The following is a 9,323-nucleotide window of genomic DNA, read 5'->3' as shown; positions in this document are numbered from 1 at the left end:
AGGCCTCCAGGGGCTATGAGGTAGTGCTATTTTTATTTATTTATTTATTTATTTATTTATTTATTTATTTCGAGATGGAGCTTCGCTCTTGTCGCCGAGGCTGGAGTGCAATGGTGCGACCTCAGCTCACCGCAACCTCCGCCTCCCAGGTTCATGCAATTCTCCTGCCTCAGCCTCCCAAGTAGCTGGGATTACAGGCACCCGTCACCGGGTCCAGCTAATTTTTGTCTTTTTAGTAGAGATGGGGTTTCACCATGCTGGTCAGGCTGGTATCGAACTCTTGACCTCAACTGATCCACCCGCCTCAGCCTCCCAAAGTGCTGGGATTTCAGGCGTAAGCCACTGCGCCTGGCCAGGTAGCGCGATCTTTAAGGCCTGGCTTGCAGGGCTTCCCAGTTCCAAAGGAGCAGACCAGGCTTCCATGGGGCCTTGGCACAGCACACAGGCCATGGCGAGAACTTGCTTCCTGCACACCTGAGTGTGTCCCTGGGCAGCCCAGCCAGGACTCTCTCCCTCCCCAAGACCCTGGTCCCTGAAAGATCCTGAATATCCCCGGATGCCTCCCAACAGGTGCTTTGGGCTCTTTGACCAGAGTCCAGCTGGGCCTCTGAACTCCTGGGCCAGATGTTTCTCCCGCCTGCCAATGTCGAGCTGTCTGGAGGACAGCGCTGGGGGCGGAAAACGCCGCTGGAGACACTAATCCTCTCCTGGGCTGGGCCACGGAGGGTAGAGGGAGACAGACTCCGAAGCAAATGCCTTCAGGGCTGGCTTTCTCGTGGCTCTAATTAAGCCCTTGCCAATTTGGGCCTGGCGGCCTCATCTTCCCACTGAACATCATATTAAAGTCAATTGATGTCCAAAGCTCTCCGCTCCCAGCTGGGAAGCCTTCAGCCCTTGTTAGCTGGGAGCTTTTCCTTTTCTTTCCCCGCAGCCACCATTGTGTATAATCCCTTCCAGAAGCGGAAACAGCAGCCCTCCCCTGTCCCCCTGGGTGTCTCCTTTGAAATCTGGGCACAGGACAGTTCTTTGCCAGCCCTGCCTGCCTTCCTGGCTGGGTGTCCTGTTAGTCTAGGGGCTGGGCACTGTGGCATTTGGGGGCTGATTCATGCTGGGGTCCCTGGTGAAAATGGGCCCAGGCCAGGGGTCAGGAAGGTAGAAGGGCAGTGATCGGGGAAGCAGGTCAGATGCTGGGGGTGGCTCCGGTCGCTGGAGACACTAATTCTCTCCTGGGCTGGGCCACGGAGGGTAGACCTCCTCCTTCCAAGGCCATCCAGAGCGGCTCCCCAGGGGGCGGCACACCCCACTTCTTTATACAGCCTTCCTTTTCTACAGGAGGCATTTACAGGAGGCAGGGGTAGCCAAAAGATTGGAGGATTTCAGGGAAGCCTCCAATCTTTTGGATTGGGGCTGGACAGGAAGGAGGCCTTCCAGAACACTTCTGGACACATCTAAGATCTTGGCCGGAACACGTGCCCCACTCTGCAGCCATTAGAGACATCAGCTCAGAGAGGTCTGGGCCCAGAGACGGGACCTGGTCTAGCTCTGTCCTTCGGTCAGAACGGGGATCACACAGGGAGTGTAGAAGGGTCTCGCTGAAGCATATGCAGATTCTCAGGCATGAGGCCACCTCCCATCTATCTGGCTTTAAGTCTGCATGTGCCGTCCACAGACCGCAATAGTGTAGATGCTGCCTCTGTAGTAGATTTGGACCCAGTTCCTTTGGCCAGTGTAGGCAGAGCCTCTCCTAATAGTGCTGCTGCTTTACGGGGCCTGTGGGGTGCGGGGCTGTGATGCCTCAGTAAGTGCCCAGCTTCCCTCAGCACCACCCCCTCACATAATTTGGTTTCTTCTCTTCTTCCCCCCAAGAGTGGACCAGGCCATCTACGGCTACCCCTGTCTCAAGCCGGTGGTCCCAGGTGGCCGCCCGTGCAGAAGGTATGGGGGCAAGGCCTGTGATGGGCCTGAGACCCCGGGGAAGCGCCCTCTTAGACTCATAGGCCCCTCCCCCTGTAGTGGAAGTAGCAGGGGTGCGTGCTGGGGACCTGGGGTCGGGGGGGTGGTGTGGCGCAGCAACCAACTGAGGGCACGGGTGTAGCATGTCGGTGCCTGGGAAGCTCTAGGGCATGGTGGTGAGGGAGCGGCCTGGTAGAGCAGGTCTACCAGCTCTGCCCCCAAACTTCACCCGCTTAGAGAGGTTCCACATGGCACCGCCACGCCAAGCCCTTCCACCAGCACTCCCTCCGAGGGCTTCAGAGTCGAGTGGAGGTCCTGCCTCCCACGACAGGAACCCCCCTTTCCAGCTCCCCCTTGCTCACAGGACACCACGGCAGTTGCTGGATCAGAGAGAGTCAGAGGGGCTTCCTGCAGGAGCAGGGGCCATGAGACCTGGGAGGACTGCGGCGGGTGAAGGGGGAAGGTGGCATATTCCAGGTCGCAGGACCAGCCAGGGCAAAGGCTTGGCAGTGGGATGGCAGGGAGCCTGAGAAAGTGGAAAATGTGTGGGTTAAAGGCGGGAAGGGGGTGTCCTGGAAGACACTGACATCCTCCCGTTACATGGGAGGAGACGCACGGGCTCATCTGTAGCCGCAGACAGACACGCCGAGGAAACGCGCAGGCCTGCCTGACTCTCCTGAAGGGAAATTGTCCGTGGCCCCAGCTCACCAAGCCTGGGCTGGGAATTAGGGCCTGAGGTATAGGGAACCGGTGAGCTGTTCCTCCAGCTCACCTGTTCAAATTCCCTCCGGTCCCTCCGGCCCCAGCTCTGAGCAGCGAGCCGGGCTTTGAGCGCCCTCTACTGGCAGGAAGCTCTGGCGCTGGAAGCATATTTAGAGAGAGTCGGATGGTTGGTTCCTAGAAACCTGGAGGACCTGGGTCTGGTGTCCTCTCTGGTGATCAAGACAAAGCTGACGGGAGCCATCACTTCCCTACCCTGGGCCCAACAGGCCACCGCAGACCCCCATAGGGAAGCCAAGGCAGTGACGCTTCCGGAACAGTGGCCGGCTCACGCACAGATAGGGCCCCGGGGCCCCGGTGGGATTCTGGGCAGGGCATCACTGTTCCTGGATTGACAGCACTTGCGAGTGGGACTCCAGGGACAGCGAAGGATTCACTTTGGCTGGAGCAGGAAGATTGTTTCAGAAAGGAAGGGAGATGCCAAAGTCCTTAAATGCCAGGTTTAGTCTCTGGGTTTGATGCTCCAGGAAGTTTGAAGAGGAGGTGGGGAGAGCAAGAGACAGTTGTGCAACACGATATCAATCCGTCTAAAAGCCGTTCGGCTTCCAAGAAGGCCTTAGCAGGGCGCGGGGAGTGTCAGGGGTTACAGAAGTCATTTGGGGGAGTAATCCAGCCAGATGTGTCCATGGTCTCAGATTGGGGACCAAGGGCAGGGCTGATGTGCGAGCTCGGGATGTGCTGTGTTTCCTTCAGGAAGGGGCCCCACCTCCCTGGGCTCTTCGAGGAGAGGGGCTGTGTGATTTGAGGCCAGAGGGGCCTCTCCCTCCCTCACATCTGAGCAGGCGACAAGGCTGCCTGCCCTAGAGCTGGCCCAGGGCCGCTTGGAAGCCTTTGCTGGGCTCTTCCCTGGGCAGTGGGACCATGGCAGACGAAAGAACCTGTTTCTCATCTCTCCAAGCTGTGGGCACCCCTGCTGCTGCCCCTGCCCCCGCCAAGGGCTACAAACTTTTCCAGCTCAAGCCCAAATCTCCTCAAGTGATGCCTATTGAAGAATTCCAAGGTAAGAGGATGGGCCTGGGGCCCCATCAGCCCTCCCCGACACCTGTTCCCCAACCACCACTGGAAAAAGACGGTGCAGGACAGAGGACAAATGCCTGGCTCAGAAAACCCTCCCGGAGTAGCTGGGTCAAGGTTAAACTGAGTCTCTCTTCCCTCCAGGCCTCCCTCCCCAAGGGAGCTGGGAGCAGGTATGAGTCAGAAGCCAACTTGGGCACAGTGGGCAGGCCACACAGTGGGCAGAGCAGATGCCAGAAATAGCCTGTCCCGGCTCCCCTGGGAGGCGTGGCCCAGGGGCTCGCCTTGGTTGAAGCAGAATCTGGGACACACGGGTCACCGATGCTGCTCTTTGGGACACTTAGAGGATGCCTCACCTCCTCACTGTCTCTGGAGGGACAAAGTGAAGGGGGCAGATCCAGGTGGCCCACAGGTGGGAATGCCCACCATCTCTCGTGGGCACAGGCTGTTTCTCCAGGGTCTCCCATACCCTTGACCGCTGGGTCAGTCCCTCTTTATCCCATCACAAAAGGAAAGCTGGGTCCTCTAGAGATACACAGATGGTGTTTCAAGAGGGTGGCCGGTGTCCGTCCTTGTTCAGGGGCAGCCACATTGGCTTTCTTGCTGGAGGGTGGGTGGGCGGGTGAATACTGTGTCCCTTTGTAGGAACATCAAGGGATGCCCCCCCATTCTTAGGGGTGGTGACCTTCCTTACCAAATCCTCCATTGACATTGCGGGGTTCACCTCCAATCCCTGAGAGCCTTGCCCCGTGCTTGTCTGGTCCTCGGAGCGGAGCTGATTAGGCAGGGGTCAACCTGAGAACCACGTAGGAGTAGGGTGCAGGAGGCGGCAGGACATGGTGGTGGTGGTCCTTGGTATGAAACCATGTGCTTCCAGGAGCAGCGAGTCACAAGCCAGGCCAGGGCCAGGGGGAGGCAAACAGGTTCCTGGGGCACCTGCTTTAAAGTGGCACTCACTCTTAGCATCCTGCAAAACCACCAAACTTGCAGAAAGCTCAGACTAATAAGAAGCGGTCCGGCAGGTGGGCGTTTTCCTCCCAACCATCTTCCAAAGCAGCATGGGCAGGAGCTCCTGGCCCATTACATCTTGTCCAGCGTCCACCCATGCATTCATCCACCCGAGGACACCACAGGGAGCGCCGGCAACCCAGGCGCCGCCCTCTCCCAGTGCACAGCCAGGTGGCATGACCCCGCCCTCCTTGCATGAATCACTTTCTAATCACTCCGGCACGCGGGCATCCTTCAGCGAGCACTTGGCCCTGGTGCCCAGCCAGGCATTGGCAGGTGCTGCCCACTGGCCCTCCCTGGTTCCCTGCCCACAGCCTACTCAGGTTCTCCTCTGGGCTCAAAGCAGGGAGGCCTGTCTCTTCCTGAATCCGACAGAAGGGTCAGAGGCCTAGGGCCCCTTCCGGTACCTTTTCCAAAGATGCCTTCCTCCCTGCATGACCTGGGGTGAGTCCTTCCTTGCCCTGTGCCTCAGTTTCCCTGAATTCTCACTGTTCATTGGTATTTTTCCTACTTGGCCGCCCCAGACTGCGAATGCTACGGTCACTCCAACCGCTGCAGCTACATTGACTTCCTGAATGTGGTGACCTGCGTCAGCTGCAAGCACAACACGCGAGGTCAGCACTGCCAGCACTGCCGGCTGGGCTACTACCGCAACGGCTCGGCAGAACTGGACGATGAGAACGTCTGCATTGGTGAGAGGGCGCGGACACGGCACAGGGAACTTGCTGGAATGCATGCAGGGTGCACTGCACTGCGAGGTGGCCTCTGGGGCCCCCTGCATCAGAATCACCTGGGGAGGCTGTGGGAATTCTAACTCCAGGACCCACTCCATCTCTAAGGACAGAAAGCTCCAGAAGCTGCTCTATTAGTAACCTCCCCTTGTGGTTCTCCTGCAGGCACTGGAGTTGCAAAACTTACCAGTGGCCTTTCCCTCTCTGGGCAACTGGAGGGGACACTGACCCTTCCTGGTTCCAAATAGCTGAGACTCTAGCAGGTGACAGGCACTCAGTGGCAGAGGCCACTGAGCATCTGTCTGGGGCTGGTGTCAGCGGGGGGTGGGGGGGGCGGTCCCCCTCCATAGCTCCTTTCCAGAAGGGTAGAGGAGCAGCCTATCCCTCCTCCTCGGGGGCCAGTTGGGGGCCAAAAGATGGCCTTGCTGCATACATTTGGGCAGGTGCCTTCCCCTCCCTGGGCCTCGGCTTCCTCATTCATCAAATCGGGAGGCAGATCAGATTTGTTTTCAGCTCTTTTTTTGTGGCTGAAGCTTTTCTTCAAACGCTTTACCAGCCCAGGTCCAGCTATAAAGCTGCTCTTCACCCCCGGTGGGCACCTGGTCTGCTTTCTTCCAAGTTCTACTCAAGGACTGGCTTTGGGGTAGAGAAGGAAGTTCATCAGGGCCTTGGGCCTGGGCAAAGACCAAAGCCATGACCGCCAACCAAAACGCACCAACCTGGAATGGTTGCCCCTGTCGTCAGTAGAGGCCGGGTCTCAGCCCCAGGGGCTGTCCCCCAACCCAGCCAGGCCCCTTGGGACACCATCGCCCATCCCCCACCCAGCAGGCAGCTCTGGCTGTGCAGAGGAGGGGCGCCTGCAAAGCTGGAGCTGTCGGTTTGAATTATGGCGGCAGCCTTCGGATAATTCCATCAACTCTAAGTGATCAAAGCCGCTGACGTCACAGGGGGCCAGCTGCAGGGACAGGGCAGGGCCTTTGGATCCAATTAGAGGCGCCCCCACCCTGGCACCCTCCTCCTCTTCCTGGCTCTCCCGGCCTCCATCCCCAGAGCCATCACTGAGCTGCAAGGTTTCTCAGGGTGGAGAATATTCGCCCCCTCCCACAAAGCAGAGCCCCAAGGAAACAAACTGGGCCCCCCCCGGGAGCAGGAATAGGCTGTTCCTCCACTCCCCTGGAAAGGAGCTGTGGAGGAGGGCCACCCCCACAGCACAGCAGCCCCAGACATGCTCAGTGGCCTCCGCTGAGCTTCTGCCATCTGAAAGAGTCATAGCTCTTTGGAGATGGGAAGGGTCAGCGACCCCTCTAGTTGCCCAGAAAGGGGAAGGGGCTGACCCGGGCCACGCCAGAGCCAGGGCGGGGAAGGCGGGGCTGGGAGATTTTTGATCCCAGGGAAGGAAGCCGGAGTCTTTTCTCCAGGTCTGGACACCCCGGGCAGTCCCCACCCGCCGTCCAGCTGCGGTCTCACGTGGACCCAGTGTGGGGAGCATCCCCTGGGGAGTGGAGACCCGGCTGCGAGGCCGGGAGAGTGGGGGTCCGAGCAGTCGGCGCCCACAGGTAGCCCTGACCGCACGCCCGTGCCCGTGTCCGTCCAGAGTGTAACTGCAACCAGATAGGCTCCGTGCACGACCGGTGCAACGAGACCGGCTTCTGCGAGTGCCGCGAGGGCGCGGCGGGCCCCAAGTGCGACGACTGCCTCCCCACGCACTACTGGCGCCAGGGCTGCTACCGTGAGTGCGCGCCGTTCCCCCGTGGGCGGAGCCTGCGGAAAGGTGGAGGGGCAGGACCGAGGCAGTGGGCGGGGCCTAGCAAGACGGGACAGGGCCGGCGGAGCGGGCGGGGACTAGTGGGACGGGGCAGGGGAGGTGGGCGGGCCTCATGAGACGGGGCAGGGGAGGTGGGCGGGGCCTCACGAGATGGGGCAGGGTCCAGGAAGTTGGTGGGGGCCTGGTGAGATGGGGCAGAACCAGGGGCGGTGGGCGGGGCCTAGCGAGACTGAGCGGGCAGGTGGGCGTGGACAGGATGCTGCTGGGGTCGGGGTCCGGGCCGAGGGGCGGGTCCAAGAACTCGGGGCGGGGCCTGATGCGACCTAGGGCGTGGTGGTGCGTGGTGGGAACTACTAGAAAAACGCAGTTGGGGTTGGTTGAAAAGGGTTTTGCGGGGACAGAGGGAGGGAGGCTGTCCGAGTCGGCGTTAGCCGCGGGCAGAGGGTGGCAGGGCGCTCCAGGCGCATGGAACAGCACGTGCACAGCTCTGGAGACTGCAGGCGCGTCTGAAGAACCGCACCGAGGCCAGTGGGGCTGGGAGAGAGGGGCAGCGGTGGGAGGCAGCTGGGGGCCAGATCTCGCCCGGGCGCCGTTACCCTCCCAGCGGGACGTTTCACACCCAGCGCGCCCGGAGCCTCCTACACCCCCGGCCCAAACGGCGCCCCCAGGAGCTCGCACACCCTGCTTCGGAGGAGCTCAGAGGTGGGGCGGGAGGGACCGGGCCACGCCCCGTGCTGACCGCCCCCCTTCGCCCGCAGCCAACGTGTGCGACGACGACCAGCTGCTGTGCCAGAACGGAGGCACCTGCCTGCAGAACCAGCGCTGCGCCTGCCCGCGCGGCTACACCGGCGTGCGCTGCGAGCAGCCCCGCTGCGACCCCGCCGACGATGACGGCGGCCTGGACTGCGACCGCGCGCCCGGGGCCGCCCCGCGCCCCGCCACCCTGCTCGGCTGCCTGCTACTGCTGGGGCTGGCCGCCCGCCTGAGCCGCTGAGCCCCGCCCGAGGGACGCTCCCTGCATCCGGGGGTCCCGGGGTCCCGGGGCGGGGCCGGCGTCCGAGGCCGGACGGCGAGAAGGGTGCGGCCCGAGCTGCTCCCAGGTGCTACTCAGCAGGGCCCCCCGCCCGGCCCACGCTCCCGCCCGCACTGCCCTCCCCCCGCAGCAGGGGCGCCTTGGAACTCCGGTCCCCGCGCCTGCGATTTGGTTTCGTTTTTCTTTTGTATTATCCGCTGCCCAGTTTCTTTTTTGTCTTTCTCTCTCTCTCTTTTTTTTTCGCTGGCGGTGAGCCAGAGGGTCGGGAGAAACGCTGCTCGGCCCACACCCCGTCCTGCCTCCCACCACAGTTGCACACACAGGACTGTGGCCGACGACCCCTGGCCTATGCCGGGCTCACGGGCGGCGGCGGACCCCGACCTCCAGTTGCCTACAATTCCAGACGCTGACTCGGTCCTGTTTTCTATTCTTTCTTTATTTTTCCTGCAACCCCATCAGACCCTAGGCCTCACCGGAGGCCCGGTGACCAAGGAACTCACCGTCTGGGGGAGGAGGAGAGAAGGAAGGGGTGGGGGGCCTGGAAATTTCGTTCTGTAGAGAACTATTTTTGTTTGTATTCACTGTCCCCTGTAGGGGGGACTGGGCGGGAGTGCCGGTCACCGCGGGGGCCGAGGGGCGAGAATCCGAGGAGTAAAGAATTTGCTCACTGCTGCCTCCACGGCCTGTTTTCTTTCTGTGTTGGGGACGCTGGGCAGGTTTGGGGCTTAGCGAGGAACACACAACAAAGCCTTAAAGAAACTTCCCTATTGGGGCCACCATTTGCCTGTCCTTATTACCTTCTCAGGATTAAGGAGGAGTGCTGGAGGGGACAGGGGCAGCTTGGGAGTGGTGAGAGGAAGCTCCTTGATTCAGGGTTCATCCCCTGGGACCTCTGCTTCAGAGGATCCAGCAGCTCTCCCAGCTCTGCTTGATGTCTCCAGCCCTGGCCTGGGGCCACACTTCCCCCTCGATCCAGCCTCCTGTCCACCTAAGTTTATTTCAGAACAGTCCCGGGGATCCCGTCCCGGTTGCTAACTGC

At 61.0% G+C, this 9,323-nt stretch overlaps 1 protein-coding gene across 2 annotated transcripts; it reads left to right on the top strand.

Annotated features, from left to right (window-relative positions):
- The first annotated feature begins 259 nt into the window (after window positions 1-259).
- On the top strand, window positions 260-8,963 carry LOC111527973 (netrin-G2). Of its 2 annotated transcripts, XM_026452189.1 has the most exons (5): window positions 260-1,935; window positions 3,632-3,733; window positions 5,280-5,447; window positions 7,081-7,215; window positions 8,010-8,963. In XM_026452189.1, exons 2-5 carry the CDS (start codon window positions 3,712-3,714, stop codon window positions 8,243-8,245), a joined length of 561 nt encoding a protein of 186 aa, XP_026307974.1. In that variant the 5' UTR covers window positions 260-1,935; window positions 3,632-3,711; the 3' UTR covers window positions 8,246-8,963. The 2 variants fall into 2 exon arrangements, with proteins under 2 accessions (XP_026307974.1, XP_026307973.1); XM_026452188.1 differs by having other exon boundaries at window positions 260-3,733.
- The last annotated feature ends 360 nt before the right edge of the window (window positions 8,964-9,323 follow it).

This window comes from Piliocolobus tephrosceles, unplaced genomic scaffold (genome assembly GCF_002776525.5).
Source record: "Piliocolobus tephrosceles isolate RC106 unplaced genomic scaffold, ASM277652v3 unscaffolded_31691, whole genome shotgun sequence".
Taxonomy (NCBI): domain Eukaryota; kingdom Metazoa; phylum Chordata; class Mammalia; order Primates; family Cercopithecidae; genus Piliocolobus; species Piliocolobus tephrosceles.
This window is presented reverse-complemented; position numbering and strand designations above follow the sequence as displayed.

What these genes read in the sequence shown, in the direction of transcription:
- LOC111527973 (XM_026452188.1), top strand. Translation starts at nt 3,595, where the DNA reads ATGGCAGACGAAAGAACCTGTTTCTCATCTCTCCAAGCTGTGGGCACC. An exon ending in GCCTATTGAAGAATTCCAAG is followed by an intron (nt 3,734 to 5,279) that starts GTAAGAGGATGG and finishes TGGCCGCCCCAG; the next exon opens with ACTGCGAATGCTACGGTCAC. An exon ending in CTGGCGCCAGGGCTGCTACC is followed by an intron (nt 7,216 to 8,009) that starts GTGAGTGCGCGC and finishes CTTCGCCCGCAG; the next exon opens with CCAACGTGTGCGACGACGAC.